At 42.5% G+C, this 18,778-nt stretch overlaps 2 protein-coding genes and 1 non-coding gene across 3 annotated transcripts; 1 reads left to right on the top strand and 2 right to left on the bottom strand.

Annotated features, from left to right (window-relative positions):
* Positions 1 to 407: 407 nt before the first annotated feature.
* On the bottom strand, positions 408 to 571 carry LOC132955105 (U1 spliceosomal RNA). Its single transcript, XR_009665886.1, has one exon. It is a non-coding gene; the product is annotated as a U1 spliceosomal RNA (small nuclear RNA).
* Positions 572 to 5,190: 4,619 nt separating this feature from the next.
* fbxo10 (F-box protein 10) lies at positions 5,191 to 13,541 on the top strand. Its single transcript, XM_061065181.1, has 11 exons — positions 5,191 to 5,434; positions 5,810 to 6,439; positions 7,071 to 7,889; positions 8,089 to 8,238; positions 9,174 to 9,310; positions 10,299 to 10,369; positions 10,489 to 10,641; positions 10,730 to 11,080; positions 11,178 to 11,488; positions 11,694 to 11,881; positions 13,056 to 13,541. Exons 2-11 carry the CDS (start codon positions 5,855 to 5,857, stop codon positions 13,234 to 13,236), a joined length of 2,946 nt encoding a protein of 981 aa, XP_060921164.1. The 5' UTR covers positions 5,191 to 5,434; positions 5,810 to 5,854; the 3' UTR covers positions 13,237 to 13,541.
* A 581-nt stretch (positions 13,542 to 14,122) lies between these two features.
* Positions 14,123 to 18,357, bottom strand: polr1e (RNA polymerase I subunit E). The gene is made up of 12 exons (XM_061065264.1): positions 18,187 to 18,357; positions 17,371 to 17,474; positions 17,193 to 17,269; positions 17,014 to 17,099; positions 16,754 to 16,815; positions 16,513 to 16,651; positions 15,694 to 15,798; positions 15,460 to 15,556; positions 15,236 to 15,366; positions 14,918 to 14,999; positions 14,536 to 14,667; positions 14,123 to 14,444 (listed from the first exon to the last, which is right to left on the bottom strand). Exons 1-12 carry the CDS (start codon positions 18,272 to 18,274, stop codon positions 14,276 to 14,278), a joined length of 1,272 nt encoding a protein of 423 aa, XP_060921247.1. The 5' UTR covers positions 18,275 to 18,357; the 3' UTR covers positions 14,123 to 14,275.
* Between the last annotated feature and the right edge of the window lie 421 nt (positions 18,358 to 18,778).

Genomic DNA, 18,778 nt, shown 5'->3' with positions numbered 1-18,778 from the left:
TTCTAATGATTTATAAGATTAAGATTAAGATTGAGATTAAGATTGAGATTTACCTTTATTGATGCCCGCAAGGGGAAATTTCAGTTTTTACACTCTGTAGTCATGCAACACACACACAGGCTGAAATATGCACACAAACAGGATCCTATGGACATGCACTAATGGAGAGATGTCAGAATGACGGAGCTGCCCACAGCGGGCGCTCCTGAGCTGATGGTGGGATGGGGGTTTGGTGCCTTGCTCAAGGGCACCTCGGCAGTGCTCAGGAGGTGATCTGGCACCTCTCCAGCTACCAGACCAACTTCCATATTTGGTCCGCACTGGGACTTGAGCCGGCGACCCTCCGGTTCCCAACCCAAGTCCCTACAGACTGAGCTACTGCCGCCCGAAAAACAAACAAAAAAAATCAGGGGAGAGCGCGAACGCAGTCCCCCACTACCACAAATTATGCAGTCGAGATTCCCACATTTGGGGAATTCGCATAGGTCAGCCCCGCCGGAGTGCAATGGCCAGGCCTCGCCATGGGTGAACCACCTTCTTGATCATGGTATCTCCCCTGCCAGGTAAGCATGGCATGTACACCATCCCACATCATTCATGAGAAAGACCCCATATGTGTTCTTGCTATAACATTAAAAATGTTTGATTATTATTTACAAGAATAAAGTCGTAAATTTACGAAATATTCAAAAAATTATTTTTTTTTCGTACACTTGTATATCGTAAAATGGGTTTTTCATAAGATACACACCTTCTCAAAGACTGAAAGTGAAAGTCTGCAGGCGTATTTCTTGTGCAGGTCCAGGAGCTGATGGAGTTGGGACACCAGGGACTTGAGATTCTCCACCTCTTTGGAATCATAATTATCTTCCTCAAAAAGAACAAAATTAAAATGTGGGTAGGGTACAGGGCTGCTCAAGTAAGTGCAGTTACATCGTTATCCCAATGAAAGGATTTGCAACAATCACATCGCTATAGTCAGAATTTATCACAAGAAAATGTTATTTATGCATACAAGCAATGCTTTCTCACTCAAATCAGCCTGTAGACAGTGTGGTTATATGTCAGTTACATGCAAAGGCTGCACATTTAATTGTACTATCATCCAGAGCTCGGCCGATAAATCAGCCAGCCAATCTGTGAATATTAGCATATCCAGTGATCTGCTCAGAAGAGGCTGTTTCTGTGTCTGTAGCTTTAAATTTAAATGAGCTGTGTCTGACCCCGCCCCTCTCTGAAAGAGGATGTGGCTCTTTTTGTGGACTTTCTCGCTCCATGCCCAATCTTTTACACCAAGCTGCAGTAACCCCTGTGGAGCAGGCAAAATAAGAGGATTTACTTTTCTAATAACTGGGGGTTTGTAGACAGACTAAGGACACATTAGAAAAAGAAAATCATGGTAAAATGTATTTTGCATAATATTTGACCTTTAAGTTATAGACACAGACCCTAAACATTTTGGTGCCCTAGGCAAGACTTCAGCGGTTGGCCCTTATATTATACTGTCAAAGTCTGTCAAAAGTCCTTTATAAATCACTCTCATGAGTCTATTTTTCTGACTTTGATGTCTTGTAAAAAAAAAGTCTTCCATAAGTAGACAATGTTTCTGATATGGTTGGACTTAGTACTTCTTAGACTACATGCACAGGTACTATAAAGTACTTTTACTGTGTGCTTTCTGAGAAATCCACTGTCAAAGTCCATAATAAAGCACTATAATGACTCTATTTTTCTGACTTTGATGTTGAGGAGCTGTGCAGTTGTGCAGATATGTGCACAACTGCACGGCCGGCTCATCCCCTTGCTTATAAAAGTTGTTTGTAAGTGAGGGACTATAGAAAAGAAGAATAACATACTGTACTCACTGCTTATTTGAATGTCACGTAAGAGTTTTTAGATCATGGTCATGTGGGCGGCAGTAGCTCAGTCTGTAGGGACTTGGGTTGGGAATCGGAAGGTCGCCGGTTCAGGTCCCGGCACGGACCAAGTCCGGAAATTGGTCTGGTAGCTGGAGAGGTGCCAGGCCACTTCCTGAGCACTGCCGAGGTGCCCTTGAGCAAGGCACCTAACCCCCCCCCCCCCCCCCCCCCCACAAGCTCAGGAGCGCCCGCCATGGGCAGCCCCCTCACTCTGAGACCTCTCCATTAGTGCATGTCCACAGGATCCTGTTTGTGCATGTGTGTGTATTTCAGTTCATGTTTGTGTAGCATGTTTACTAGACAGAGTGTAAAAACGAATTTCCCCTCGCGGGATCAATAAAGTATAAATTCTTCTTTTGTGTAAATTTACATGCAATGTGAAGCTACGAGCAAACTAAAGAGCGCTACCATTAGCATGCTAACACAACAATGCAGCTCGAGTTGTTTAGGTTTCATGCTGGTGCTCAAGGGCGACATCTGCTGGATCAAAAAGTCGCATATTCTTCCTTTAATGTATCATAAACATAAGCAATGTCATAAAAAAAAATCCTACCTTTTAGAATACACATGCTCAAAAGAGTCAAACACATTAAATTCTGCTATTCTAAAATAATTTATTTTCGAATAGTTAAGGACGAGACCTCTTGTTCAGTATTTATGAAGGATTTGGAGGGTCAAGGTCTTTGTTAGTTATAGATGGATGGATCCTTTATTGTCATTGCAGATCACTACACAATGAAATTCAGTCCAGCCTCAACCCCTTGATACTTTATCAAAATATTTTTAAATAATTCAAAGATATAGAAAGTAAGCAAGTTTATGGCACATATGGAAAAAAAGAATGCTTGAAATTACAAGGATTTTTACAAAATCAAGAAAAAGAAGCTGTCATGTGTTACCAGAGATTGTACTCTTTCAAAAACCAACCTCTTCTTCATCATTCCCCCCACAAATTAAAAAATAAATGCATATGCTCAATAATGATATTAAGTCTTCTCATGGGAGATAGGAGCTCAGCTGTTGAGTAGATAATACAATTACATTATAAGGAGTTGGATTTTATTGCAAACATGCTGCAAACTTTTGCAAAGAGTAATGTAGTGGACACAAATTCTGACACACAAACCTAAATAGAAGATGATTATGTGTATAGATTGCCCTGCCTATAGAAATGTTTCTCTATTCCATAAGATTCTCTATTCCTGACAAGTTCATAAAGGTTTGCACATTTTATTTTACAGAAACAGTGTGACACATGCCAAAGATGGTACCATGAGCAGTGCCTAGCCATGGATGAACAACAACTCCAACATGTAAGGGTGAACAATTGGGATTGTGCTCTTTGCAGTCAGGGCAGAAAATAAAACACTTAAAAATGTCATGTGGTCTTACCAAATAAAGACATGTGAGCACTTGGGACAAAACGTATCTCATATTTTTAATTTGATGGCTGTATTTTTTGTTTGTTTAAATCTTTGTTAATATTTGTATTGGTTCAAATTTGAAGAAAAAAGATAGATGTATATAGTTGTTGGTGTTCATAGTCTTTGTAATTTCATATGTATGTTCTAAGAAAATGTTTATAATAAATGTAAAAAAAATGTCAATAGTAATTTTTGATTCGTGAAAGATTATTAATATTTGAAAAATGCTTGTATGTGTGTTTATTGCAAAATATTAAAAGTGCAACATGTAGCTGTGAAAGAGCGTATCAAATTGGTACTGTCACATTCAAAACACTGCAGAGAGCTGTGCTGTGTAAGGGAGCTTGACAGTGGATTTCTCAGAAAGCACACAGTAAAAGTACTTCATAGTACCTGTGCATGTAGTCTAAGAAGTACTAAGTCCAACCATATCAGAATCATTGTCTACTTATGGAAGACTTTTTTTTACAAGACATCAAAGTCAGAAAAAAAGACTCATTATAGTGATTCCAGAAACTAAATAAAAATGACTGAACTAAATCAAGACCGTGTGTTTGCTTTAAGTTAATCTATACTCTGATGTGAACTGTAACTTAATGCTAACACAAACAAACCCGGGATAGTAAGTGCTGAAATGTTATGCAAGCAAAAATAAATTAAATGCAGAAAAAGAAAGACAACTGGGTTTTTTTTTTTTTTGCACATTCTTGGGTGGAAATGTTTTTACCAACAAGCCAGCACAGTATTTTATGTAAAATATTAAGATGTGCTATTTGATCTGTTCTGCTAAAGGTTGAAGAACTTAAGTTGGTTTCTATGATAAAAACTGATTACGTGTAGAGATGAAACCTTTTTTTAAATTGTTATTTGAAGGGAAGTTAAAAGCTTCTGATGTGGATTTCCGTTGTTGATGATATGTTGGATGATGAATAAATTCACCGTTGACACTGACTTGCTTACATAATGATCATTTTATTGACAAACAAGTTACAGAATCGCCAGGCTCGCCGTGGTTCGACCTGGGAGAGACACAGCCAAAAGTGATCTCTCCCGAGCATACACTGAGAATGCTATTTATACACAATGTTACAGGGCACATGAGGACATCTGTTTCTTCTTGGGTATCTCTCTGGACTCAGGACAACCCCTCTTACTACAACTGCAGGGGTTTCTGCAGTTATATGTATGTCATAAACTCAAAGGACAACACAGGTCACAGGTACAATCTCCTGTCCAGATGTCTCTGGGCAACCCTCTGGACACAAGGGTCCATTTGTTCACATTCCACTGTGGGGGATCCTAGCTTAGATCTAGGCATTTCCTGACAACTCATTGCTCATCCTGCGAACAACACCTCTAAACAACCATTCCACTAAAGGAAACCCCTTTAACAGATGTGTGCAGTATACACTTAAAGATCATTATAATATCTCTGTCCTAGACATTTAAGACACTTCACTTCCACTAAAGCAAAGACAATCACTAAGAGAGCTGGTTTATACAGGGTCACAAACCTCCTCTGGTGCTTGATTCATGTTATATTTTGACCAAAGCACAGCACAGATGTTTCATTTAGACCACATGGGGACTGTTTTAATAGGTGGGAAATGTGTACAATATGTCCTCTTTAAGATGTAAAGAGGATGGAGATGAGATGGACCGAAATGAAAGTGTATAGTGAAAGACTGTATCAGAGCTGGATGCACATATGTGGATGCTTTCTCCAGCATCACATTTAACCACACTCACATAGCATCTGGATTTAAGCAGTTAAAAACCATGTAAACACCAGCTTGGCAGTCCATAGATTGACACCCACTTTTTGGAGGCGGAAGACAGACCAGCTCTCTCTCTCTCTCTCTGGTTGTGTTTCGTGGTGCATGTAAAGCTGCAAACTGGAAGCAAGCAGCTGAACTCCATTTCGATGGCACATCAGCAGCACTCACCAGGCGATGTTATGAACTCTGCATGCAGCGAGTCTGCACAAGTCGCTATCGCAGACATGTAAAGACAGAAAGACAGACACGATGCCTATCTGAACCTCGAGCAGACATGTGTTGATGTTTCCAACTATGGCGAGCTTTTAACGAGGTAAGGCTTTTTAAAAAAAAAAATTATTACGTTTAAGATTGCTGTTTACAGTGCATTGTGATGTGGTATGTTGTTACGTGACGTTGTTAAAACGCTCACCACAATTTTGAAGTCAGTATACGTAAGATAACGACGTAAACTGGAGGAAATAGCAACAATGTATTTCTCGCTAAGTGGTGTTTTCCTGCTAAAACGACAAAAGCTTGCAAGTGGTAGCAACAGCTAACTACTGTAGCATACTTAAAACGTGTGCTTTATCATTTGAAGCCCATGTTGTGTGCATGTTTATCTGTATTGTTGTTGTATAAGGGTTGGCGCGAGGGGTTTCCTGATATGTTAACTGCGCGTGCGTGTGTGTGTTCCGACTGTTTCCAGGTGCCCCTCCCGTCACGGTGCTCCCCAGCCGGTGTCTGCGCTGCCATGGAGGTGGGCAGCCTCCCCGTAGAGCTCTGGAGGGTTATCTTAGCCTACCTTCCTCTCCCTGACCTGGGCCGCTGCTGCCAGGTGTGCCGTGCCTGGCGGGAGCTCGTCATCTCTCTCGACAACACCCGCTGGAGGCAACTGTGCCTCCGCTGCCCCGAGTGCCGACACCCCAACTGGCCCAGTCAGCCACACATGGAGCCCCCGTCCTGGAGAGAGGCCCTGAAGCAGCACGCCATGGCCACCAGGACCTGGACTCAAAACGGACCAGAGCTCCAGTCCTCTGCCTGTCTGCTCTTTTTCCGTCGTCGCAAAGACCGCAGGGTTTGGCATGTGGGACCCGGGTTGGAGTTTGAGACGCTGCGCGGAGCCCTCGGAGCGGTGGGGCCGTATGACCGTGTGGTTCTCCATCCGGGAGTGTACGAGGAGCAGGCTGAGGTGGTGCTGAAGATGCCCGTGGAGCTGGTCGGGCTGGGACGACTGGGAGAGGTGGCTCTTCTGGTGTGCATGGAGCAGCAGTGCCCCACCGCCAGGCTCTGCAACCTGGTGTTCATGCCACCCTGGTTCTCCACTGTGGTCTACAAGGTGAAGAAAAACTTTACTACTAGAAGCACTACTCAACAGTTAGTTCACACTAAGGCATGTGAATGGCCAGCACTCATTCCATAAGGGCAACAGCACTGGGACTTTTTACTGTGTGTATCACTCCTCCTCTGAATAAACTGTTCATTACCATTACAGCAAATAGTCCATATTAATTCAGCTTTGAATCACACAGGAACACCAAAAGCAATTGGCAATATGCTTTTTCATGGGAAACTTACAGATAAAAATACATAATAAAATAAGCTAGTCTGAAGTAAGGTGTAGAAGCACACTTGTGTTGCATTGATGGGCCCAAACACATTTTTAAATAAACAAAAAGAAAAGGATAAATCTGTTGGTTTGTTTTACTTTTGACTACTAAATGCTGATTTTCCAGTTTTATGAATCCTATATCACTCTTGAGGTTCTGCTGTTGATCTGAATATCAGCACGACCGATTCTCTCAATTTGCAACCGTGCTTATGATAAGTAATAAAGCACTCATTCTCATGTGATGTTTTAATTAACCCGGCCATGCATGAAGTCTTGTGTATTCTAGAATGAGGTCTTATTTTACTTGTTGATTTCCTTGCTGAATCTACATCAATTTTCACTTCTCTATTTGCTCCAGACATCATGGGGCCACGTCCAACTTGATAACTGCAACTTCGAGGGGGCCCAGTTGCAAATCCGCGGCCCGGGAACCTGCCAGGCTCGCTTCTGCTCCTTCTCAAGAGGCAGCTCCGCCCACTTGGTGGGCGTCGTCCTCAGTTTATTTGACAGCTGCGACTTCTCGGGAAGCGACACGGCTTCAGTGACCGTTGAAGGACCTCCGGTTTCAGAAAGGAACTGGGCTTGTAAACACTTGGCGGCTCTGGCTAGGACGTTCCCATCTTGTGGCATGTCCGGGAGTTTCAATTGCCCTCCGTTTGCCGGCTCCAATGCTGGGCGCAAGCAACTTGGAGCTAGTGACAAAAAGGAGCCAGTGAGCCTAGAAGACTTTCAGAGGAGGGCTGGGATAGACCCCGTGTGTCAGGGCACAGTGATTGAAGAATGCTGGAGTGATGGTGAACGCAGCGAGGGAGAGGAGGAGAATAGAGAAGGAGGAGGAAACAACACCAAAAACTCATGTGCAGTGGATTACAAACTCCAGTGTGACCACCATGGCCTTTCCCATCTGCTCAAACCTCGGCCAGAGGGCTCTCTGCCACTGGCCTCCTCCCCAGACCCTCCATCTGTGACCCCTGAACCCCTCACCCTTCAGCAGGAATTAGACAGGGACCCAGTGGCTCAGATGTTGGCAGCATCCACCCTTGGCTGCATCCTCAGACGCTGCCTCTTAAGGGAAGGGAAGGGTGGTGTGCATTTGTCTAACTACGGACAAGCTCGCCTGGAAGGCAACATTCTCCGTGGGCTGAACTATGCTGTGCGCTGCATCCAGAACTCCACAGTAAATCAAACTAACCTTTTTCAGAATAATCAATGTCACTTTTAATTAATCTTAGCACATTTAACTTTAAAATTTAAGGCGGCGTGCATGTTTGAGTGCTGTATCAAGTGAAGAAGTAGCTCAGATCATGACTAATTAATTAGTAGTTTGTCATTCAGTGTTACCTGAGCTGCCCTTGTTTTTCTCTCACCTCCTTCAGATAGTGATGCTGAGAAACGAGGTGTGTGAGTGCCGGGCCTCAGGCGTGTTCCTTCGCCTCTCTGCTCAGGGCCTCATCGCAGAAAACAACATCCACTCCAATGGGGAGGCGGGTCTGGACATCCGAAAAGGGGCTTACCCGATCATCGTGGTAAGGCTGAGCCATCGTTTATTGAAGTGAAATGTTTAAAAAGAAAGGAACAAGCGATTTCCATGTTTGACTAAATAATGTTGAAACAAATTGTATTTGCATCTCATGGTTAGTTTTATGAAACATGTTAAAAGGGATTTACTTACAGGCAACGCTGACGGCGCAATAGTCCGGGTTCAAATCCGACCTGCGGCCCCTTTCCTGCATGTCATTCCACAGCCACTCTCTCTCTCCTGATTTTCTGCTCTATCCACCTTCTGACTAAATAAAGGCCCAAAAGCCCAAAAGTAAATCTTAAAAAATATGTGATGTTAAGAAGCAGACTTGTGTATTTGTAACAGTATGAACATTTCAAAATGTTACTGCTCATAGTTTGCTTCTACTAATACTTGAAATAAAATGGACAGCACAAGAGCAGGAGAGAAGCGAAGCCAAAAAATTTAGACCTTCCCATGCTTACAAGCTACAATTTAGGTCATAAACCCCGCCTCCTCCATGTTAACGGATGGGGAAAACTTTAAAATCAAAATACACATCACATACATTTTGTCTTAAATATGGTTTCTTTCTGTCATCATAGTTAGTTCTTATGATGCTGATGAGTTATGCCCAGCTGTTCACCTTTCTGAAAAGTTTAGTTTTATTTGTAATGTGTTGTATCATGTGTGTTATTTCCTAAAAGCCTAACCAGGGACAAGGACTGCAAATTAGCCATGGCTAGACGTCCTATATACAATCCTACAATGAATAAAATGGATGTAACGTTATAATTGAAGGCTCTGTGGACAAATGGAGATAGAAAATCTCGAGGGTATTTTGGCTTCAATTTAGTAAAACTCAATGAGAAGAAGACACCATGTCCATATTTTTTTTTTTACAGTTTTTGCTCTTTCATACAAATGTTTTACCCTCTTTTTCTGTCCTTCATTCCACAGTGTAACAAAATCCACAGTGGTTTGCGGTCCGGGGTTGTTGTCCTTGGCAATGGAAAAGGTTCAATTCGGAGCAACCAGATCTTCAACAACAAGGAGGCAGGCGTGTATATTCTCTTCAGTGGGAATCCTGTGGTCAGGTGGGTAAGATTCTAGAAACATCCAACCTACCCCCAAAAAAAAGTCAAGTACCTCCTTTTCCCACAGTAGCATTTGGATCGTAATCATTTTTGTTCGTATCCCATGTTGAGTTTTTCTTTGCCATGATGAAAACTAGTTCATTTGAGAACGTACCAAATAGTTTCTTAATGCATCAGATTTTAAAAAGTATTTTTTTCAAAACCATCACTACAATTGGATTGACTCATAACAGAAAAGCAGATGTTTCCCTGTAAGCCATTCCATAACTGCTGTTAGCTAGAAATCCCAAAACCAGGGTCCTGACACTGAAGCAGCTGAATGGAATGCAGCCATCCTTCATTTTACTATTTACACCTGTGCTTTATTTACTGTAACTTGGACAAAAACCTGTGGAAAGATGTTCAATTTCTGGAACTCAGAACTCTGTCCCATCGGACTGTCACTCTTCTTAACATGTCACATGCAATAATGGAGTGTCATATGCCTTGATAATACACTCAAATAAATCACCATCCCTTTACTGCTGTAGTTCAGTTCTCGTTTTGCTGCCATACATGACCCAACATGTTAAAGGCTGAATGTGCAACATTTTACACATAAATGTAGCAGAAATCAAGTATATCCTCTAAAAATAACTCTGAGTCATGACTGTCTACAATGAGTGTGACTCCTAAGTCCCGCTGTCTGTGATGCTGTCTGAGCCGTATCTGAGCTAAATAAAGAGCGCTAGCATTAGCATGCTAACACAACAATGCTGCGCAAGTTGTTTTATTTTCATGCTGGTGTTCAAGGGGCGACATCTACTGGATCAAAAAATCGCGTATTCTTCCCTTAAAGTGAAGCAGTGAAATGTATGTCATGGTGTGATTTCTCAGGGTGCTTTTGATAATATATACAAACCAACCTAGCTAGGTGTTTCTGCATAAAGCCTGAACCTGTCCCGTATTTGTTCTCATCCACTCATTTTCGCCTCACTTTTCTCCGCAGTGGGAATCACATCTTCCAGGGCCAAGCGGCGGGAATAGCTATCAACGAGAATGGAAGAGGAATGATAACCGGTAATAATCAACATACTACATAATAAAATATGTTCTTTCAAGGGCCACTAACAAAAAGTTAAAGCACCATTTGTTGTTTGGTTATTTATTTTTTTAACATGTAAAAAATGTCATTCCAGAAAACGTGATCAAAGAGAACCAGTGGGGAGGTGTAGACATCCGAAGAGGAGGTGACCCAATCTTGAGGAACAACTACATCTGTTACGGATACTCAGACGGCGTTGTGGTGGGAGAGAGGGGCCGTGGTCTTATAGAGGGAAATCATGTCTACTGTACGTATTTTCAGCCTGATAGTTACAGCATCATACATTCATCTTGATTTAAAAAAAAAAACAACTCACCTTTGATCTAATCCTTCAGGTAACAAAGGCTGCGGCGTGTGGGTTATGTCGTCCAGCCTCCCGCAGCTCCTGGGAAACTACGTTACCCATAACTGCATGTATGGGCTGGCCGTGTTCTGCAGGAAGGACCCAGATAATATGGATGCCAGGGAGGGGAACTGGGCCGGGCAGGAGAGGATCGGGGGAGAGGACGGCAGCGGGGAGAGGAGGGGGGTGGAGGGAGAAGGCAGAGAAGGGCAGGAGAACTTGAATGAAGAGGGCGAACTGTTTGCATGGGAGAGTGATCTGGACAGTGAGGATGAGCGACACTCTGCCCGTCGTTCCATCAGTGTGGCCCTCGTGGAGAGCAACTGCATAAACTACAATGGAGGTAATCACTTGACCTGTTTAAAAACAGCACAGTCTCCACACTAAGTTACTCCCCTCTTGTTGCTGATTCTCTTCATCTTTCTTCTTCCTTCCTGCAGCGGTTGGTCTCTATGTGAAGAGCAGTGAACCCCTAAATGTTTTCGCCAACCTGGTAAACGGTAACCGCGGCACCGGCATCGCCGTGCTGCAGAGCAGTCAGCTGACCCGGCTGGTTACAAACTGCATTCTTGAGAACGCTCGAGGCGGGGTTACTGTGGAGAAGGACTGCCGAGTGGAGCTTCGCGGTAACGGCATCTATAAAAACAGTGGCCATGGAGTCACTTTTACTGGGAACGGGCAGATTGTGGAGAATGATGTGGTCGGAAACCGTGGTTATGGGATCCAAGTCTCTGGCAGCGTCGACATTAAGGTGAGACTGACAGAGACATGAGCTTGAAGTTTGAGTTCATTATGTTTGTTGTTGGTTTTATCGCTGTATGGGTGTTTTTGTAGTTTTGGTTATTTTTGAGTTATTTTGGTTTTATGCTTTGTTCTTGAGTGTGCTGTTGCTTGTTATTATTATTATTATGTTCATATCTGTAATGTAATATTATGACATCACTTCTCATTTTTAGGTGTTGCGTAACCGTGTCCAACCAGCACGGGGCTGTGGCATTGCTGTGCTGGGCCCGGTAAAAGGGGTCGTCCACGACAATCTCTTGTTCCAGGGCCACCCTGGGAACAAGAAAATGCTGCTACATATGGATCCTGGCAATGACAGCTGTGTGCTGCGCAACAACAGTGTTCTAAGGCACAATAACAGGTAACTAGGCAACCAGAGGAAAGAGCCAGAGATTCAAAGCCCAGCAGGAGCTTTATGGTCTCTGCTTTCTCTCTGCTGTCCTCACACTTAAAGCACTTATCATACATACCTGCAAGCAACACATCATTGGCTTTGGAGTCCTATGCCGAGTTTCAGCAAACTTTTAGCGTTGCATTAAAAGAGGTGAACTAATGTGCATGTAATGTTTAATGGACATGCTGAGCTTCTACCCGTAGAACATTAAGCAAAGCATGAAGCAGCCAATGTGTCGGGTATTTATCTGTCAGGCATCGTTAGAGAGCTGAAAGGAGGGTGAATGTTTGACCAGCTTTGCTAGGTGGCTAGTAACCGTACTCTACATGGATACAAATGTGGGAAAAAAACACCTCAGAGTTACATATTGCTCCTTTCATTACGATATCCGACATTTACGGACACCTAGCGTTTAAAATGGGTACTGCAGTCCAAATTCAAAACATTGCAGAGAGCTGTCCCCCCCCCCCGCCCCCTCCTCTCTAGAGTCGATGCTCACAGGTTGATATGTTGCAGACACTGAAGCTTCAGTGTTTATCCAGCTCTGCATCGGTCTGTAAACCTTTCTGCATTCTAACCGCTCTCCATTTTTCAAAAGCATCTCCAATATTGATCCTAGTTTTACCACATTTCTGCTCGTGGAGCTTATTAAACAGAAACATGCAGAGGCTTTGTAGGTCGGGTACAATCACTTCTATCTGAACCAGTTTGCTTGCCCTCTTCCATCGCTGCAACACCTGCTGGTTCTCATATTGTGTAAACCAAAGGAAGTCCAAATTTTCTGTGTGGGGGTGCCTTAAAGCCGCCTACCTTCTGTGGTTTAAAAAAAGACCATTCAGGACCAGAATATAATCTTAGAGGAGGACACACTGGCTGCTGCATGTTGTCAGAGAAGCCAGCACTTCAACATAGCATGTTTCCTTAATGTCTGATGATACAGTAAGGTCATATCATGATTTAATTAGGAAGATATCTTTTTTCACACATTTTTCCTTTAAGAATGTTTTTGCTTGAATGTGGTATGAAATCTCATCAATTAAAAGGGGATTTGCACAACTTGTATATGCTGCCTATAAGTGGACAGTTGTTGAAGGTCTGACATCAGAACTTCTCATGATTTATGCTTATCTTTTTTTTTTAGCTGTACATCTGCTCCTGCCTGGGTTTTGGAAAACCCTCCCCCTCGTCCACTGGCCAGCTCCCCGTCAGGCCTCTCCTCATCGCAATATCCCTCACGACTTGGGATTTCCATGACAACCAGGATCAGCGCCACTGTGGAAAGCGGTTGCCACAATGGCAGCATGTTCTGCTCCATTCTGTGAACGCTGGCAAGCACATAGAAACCCATTTTAAAGGACTTTTTAAAAAACTTTTGACTGAGTGTAAATCAAAACATTTGAAGCGCTCTGACCTTCCTCAGAGAAGATCTTCCTGAAGCGATTCCCTCCTGGTGAGGTGGAGTAGCCGCTCCAAGAAGCAGGAGGTTACTCTGAGAATAACCACTAAACAGGACATCCACCTTCCAGAGTGCTGGGCTCGCACATTTTGTAAATCTAAAATCATTCTTTTGTAATTTTATGATAAATATTCCTCTGCATTCATACAATTAAGTGAAACTGGAGGGGGAGGGGGGGGGGGGGGGGGGGGGGGGCGGGCGGAAATCACCCTCTTACATTTCCAATCTAAAGCTTTAACTAAAATGTTCTTTTAAATGCAGATTTCATGTACAGAACTGTCGACTTTCTTGGTGTTATTAGTTTGCTTCTAAGACTCCTTGGATAGGAAGTGCACATTTATAAATCCTAACAGGAGTTTAAGGCTTCAGAGACGACAGCTTGAACCATGTCACGGTAGCTGCCATGCTACCATGTTACGTAAAGCTGTGCCTTGTTTGACTTTTTTTTAATCAACGATTGTAGCTAGGGACGAATTGTAACAGTGTGAGGTGCTTATGCAAAAAAAAAAAAACTAAAATATAATATAATAAAAGCCAAACTTAAGCTTCTGCCTCTTGCACAGAGCGAGCTGCTGTTTCCTGCTGAGTCTGTGTTTTTGAATCATGTCCTCCATGGGATGCACTAAAAGCTCTCTTTGACATCAGTGAGAGAGAACTTTAAACAACCACACAGACTCACCCGGTTATGAGCAGTTACAGGAGGCAAAATGATGTTCAGTGTGCAATATGTGCCGTCTACAAATGTGCCTACATTGTTTTGACGTTTTCTCTGCTTCTTTTTTTTTGTACCCTGCACAGCAAGCATTCATTAAAACAAAAGGTCACCACTTTATTTGTCTACAAAATGCTTTAATAAACAATCCTTATTTATGGCATGTTCCACCACTCTCAGTCCGATGTTATCTTCAGCGCATTTTCTTGCGTTTGCGTCTCTCCATGAACTGATCATACTTGACCAGAGGTAGAACCAGAGAGGCGTGTCTGTGTTGGTCAGGCTGCCCGGCGTCCTCCGCCGCCTTCCCCCGGGCCGGCTTTGATAGAGTCAGGCCCATTGACTTTGCTACTTCAATCATCCTGTTTGGGCAACAACAAAAAAAAAAAAAGAATCAGTCCCTGCTGCTATGTTCATCTTTGACCCCACCCCCTTTTAGCGCTCTTCTCTTACCTCGCCTCGGTGACTCCCAGGTCCCGGTGCAGTAATGTGAGGTCGGCGGTCATGTGCCCCATATGCAGCAGCAGGGTGAGAGAAAAGGCTGCTAATTTGACCTTCATTGATGAAGACACCATGTTGTGGATCCTAAACAGAAAAGGTACAATGAAAAAAATAAAAAATAACTCCACTGTGTAAATTAAACCAGGGCAAAAACAAATGTATCTGCAAAACACTGCATGAGAAAATATGACATCTGGAAAGCAACATTAAAAGCAATCACCATGGATTTTATATCTAAAGTTAAAACTCTATCAACAGTATCAAAGTCCCAACATCGCCATGGTGATGACGAGGAAATGAACAATGAGTGGGGACATCTCCGTCACCATCATACCTGCCGTCTTTGAAACTCTCCGCTGTGAACGTTCTGAACAGTTTGCCCTGAATGATGCGAGGGCAGCCGTCCTCCTGGCCAACTGTGAAAGTAGAAAGAAAAAGTGAACAGCCTGTCCAGCAGAGACATTAACTAGTGATCGGGGTGCCAGTAGCCTAGTGGTTGGTGCGCTCGCCCCTTGTGTAGCATATGGGCCCAGGCTTAAATCCGTGGTTTCTGACTCTATCCACTGTCCTGTCTAAAATAAAAGGCATAAAAAGCCCCAAAATAAACCCTTTGAAAGACTAATGTACGATGGAAGCGGAGGCCGTTACTCACACTTGCGCGTGATGTTTCTTAGCCGTGCCAGTTTGAGGAGCAGAGAGAGGTAGAAGGCGCAGCGGGCCGTTTTATCTCTGGCTTCATCCGCAGCCGGCAGGTTCTCCAGGAACTTCAAAACACTTAAGCACCTAAATCAAAAAGGTACAAACAAATATAAGAACACAAGGACAAGCATAAAAGTAGCTTCAAACGTCAAAGTGTGAGTGTCTTTTTCAGCATACCCTCCTTCATCCCTCATCTTCTTCAGCTCCTCTGAGGTGAGTGCTGCCATCTTGGATCCACCCTGTTCCAAAGCTTCAAACTCTGCTGGACTCAGGACTACAGATATCAATTAAGGAAGGTGACCAGAACAAACTGCCTCAGCTGAACATGTTTAACGCCGCCTATTACATTTGTTTCAGCGTCTAAAGTTCCTTTAATGTCTTATTTGGAACACACACAAGACAAAAGGATACGATCATCGAAGAGGTAGACGTTCTCAGCTCTGTCAGCTTCTTTAGAGCAGGGTGGGAGGTGGAGCGCGATGTCTCCCTGGGAGTCAGCCACTTCCTGTTGTAGAGCTAAGGGGAGAGAGAAGGAAAGAAATGAAAATGGTGAGACACAAAGAGTAACCAAGCGTTCAGGGTCAGCCTGACATCTTTTAGTTTTTCATTAAAGCTCCTGTGTCCATGTTGTCCTCCCCCTGAGGACCGTGCTACCCTTTATCCTTTGCTGATCTTGTCCTGTGCATGCGATAGTAGTGTTTTCTGATCTCACTAAGTGTCTTTTTAAAAGTCAAACATGTCACTTACTGATAATCTTTCCCGTAGAAAATGTAAACAAAGTCTGTTTTAACACGGTGCTCAATCGTCTCATCTGACAGCTACCCTACGACAGCATTCACGGGTTTTAAAAATGAGCATCACCGAAATAATCATATCTAGCTGCTGGTGGTTTTGTTTAATCTGGTGGGTCTCCTGGTGCATTCATGTGGCGTCGGACACATCGGAAAAACGAGTTTCCGAGTCGTAACACGCACATTAACACGTGTTGAAGTCGGAACAACTTGGAAACTCGGAAAAGACTTAGATGCCCGACTTGCCGACAGAAAAATGTGTTTTGTTAATGTTAAACTTTTTACTTATTCATGTTTGCACATCAACTTTTTGCTCAAATATAACTTGTAACACAGATCTTACGTTGTAGCTAGCAAAAAACTCCTCACAGGTGCTCTAACCAACCACCAATTTACTTTACTTTGTGATCATTTCAAAGCGTCTGAAGGTGTGCCTTACCTTCCAGGCCCTTCTGATCGATCACGCTGCTGGCAGCTTTAGCCACGGCTTGATTCAGCGTGTCGCTGCCCACCTGGTTCAGCCTTCGGGAGCTCAGGGCTCGCTTCTGTTTGTTGGTGCCAAACGCCTCAATCAAAGAGTCGACCTAAGGTGAGAAAGGAACATAAGATTTTAAACATTAATACTTAAGATTGTCGTTGATTGAGCCATGTGTTCTGTTATTGTGTGAAACACAGGGAAGGCCTGCCTTGTCTCTGTAGGTCTCTGTCGTATCCAGAGCAGTGGCCGTCTCTGTTTCCTCTCCTGAGAAGAAAAAATATTGTCATAGATTTTATGCATATGGTTTGAAAACAAATAGCAGTTCATAAAAAATATCTTTTTAAAGATTATTATGTTCCTTTTGATTGTTAAAAGTTACTGTAGTTATAAAGACTCATCAACATGACGTTTATGGTACATTCAGCATTATAATCAAAACCTGCTTGATTATTTTCCTTTTACCTGGTATGACAGGCTGCATGTTGAACAGCTGAGCACTGTGCACCTCCATCTGCATGGTCTGCTTGTTCAACACTCCTACATAATATCTAAAGGGAGACATCAACAGTATACTGTATTACTCACACTCACAGTGATGGCAACCGTAAGCACAATATCTTGCAATATGTTAAAAAACGTACTTGCAAAGGTTGTTGCATTTCATGGACCCTACTCCGAAATTATTTCCAACATAGGACAGTCTGTCTGATTCAGCAACCTAGTGAGAGAAAAGCATAAAACTGTGTCAAACCAACACAGATAAACAGATCATCTTCAGTTAGAGGAGATGAAGGTAGGCGTATTTTTCTCCTTTCTCACCACTATCCGTCGGCTCTTTTTCCTGGGGTTGTTTTCATCTGTGTTTTTGTACATCGTGATATCCAAATTGTTTGCATTGTTGACGTTTCCGTTTGAAAAGCGGACTGTGAGAATGAGAAACACAATCAAAAACGTGTCAGAGATATTTATCATTTATTTATTAGCACACATATAAGAATACATCAAAATAGGATTAACAAAAACATAAAAGGTGTGTCAGGAGAGGTCAAGAAGCCAACAGGCTTATATAAGGGACCTCACCTCTTAAGAGACAAATAAATCAACTAAACAAATCGAATTACACAATTTCAAAACAAAATTAAATATAAACACATATACAGTAACCTATACACGTATTCATACACACACACACTTAGACACATACATACAATATTAAGACTGAGAGTGTTAACCCTCTATCAGCTAAATGGAACAGGCATTGATCTATTAAATACATACATTTACATACGTACACATATATGTATATATATATGTATATATATATACACATACATAGATACATGATGCCTAATGAGATAATTAGGATGCTATAATGCTAACAGTGAGAAGCGACAATGGAAGCATTGAAACATATGCTAAATATAACTCTGAAATAGGATCTTATAGACATAAAGACACTTTTTTATGGACTTTTGTTGCAAGCCCAAAACACTGTTAATGCATAAATGCCCACGTGTGCAATACAAGAAAGTTGATTATAACAGAGAAGATATACAGGACGGTACTTTAACTGGCGAGATTAACAAAACAATATTCCTCTAAATGTTTTTATAATAACTAGTGTTGGATACTTACCAATCACAGCTTTATTGGAATCTCTCTCCTCTCCACAACACACTAACGAGCAGGAGGCAGCCATACTTGTTGTCATGAGTGTCCTCATGACGCAAGAGGTTTCACTCTATCCATTTCCGGCTTCGCCAAAACACAGCCCTCTCTGAAAACACTCGCTTGGGCCGACGTACAAAGACATACGGATTTTTTTTACAAGTTATATTTTTTTTTTTCCATTCCAATGTCCAAATCTAAGTTGAAGAATAATATCATAAAAATATATAAATTCCAACTCTGAATATAGAGAGACGCAGAATAAGTTTCGACATGTGGAAACTATTGGATTTTAGGGCATTATCTTGATATTGTGCTATATATTTGGTACATAGGGTTCTGTGCCAAGAAATGCATGCCAGGACAGGACAGAATATGGCAGACACAATTTCTACACTGCCAAATTTTGCATCTCCCTTTAAAATACTTTGCTGCCGTATTTTGCATCCATTTATTTTACTCTGCAGACACTTCAGAGTCCAACACTGCAGGTCATATTAACGCAGGTTAACGAAAACACGTCTTGTGTTGAGTATACAGAATAATAAGTAAACTTAAC

This window comes from Labrus mixtus, chromosome 2 (genome assembly GCF_963584025.1).
Source record: "Labrus mixtus chromosome 2, fLabMix1.1, whole genome shotgun sequence".
Classification (NCBI taxonomy): Eukaryota; Metazoa; Chordata; class Actinopteri; order Labriformes; family Labridae; genus Labrus; species Labrus mixtus.
Note: the sequence above shows the minus strand (reverse complement) of the source record. Positions and strands in the feature narration are given on the sequence as shown.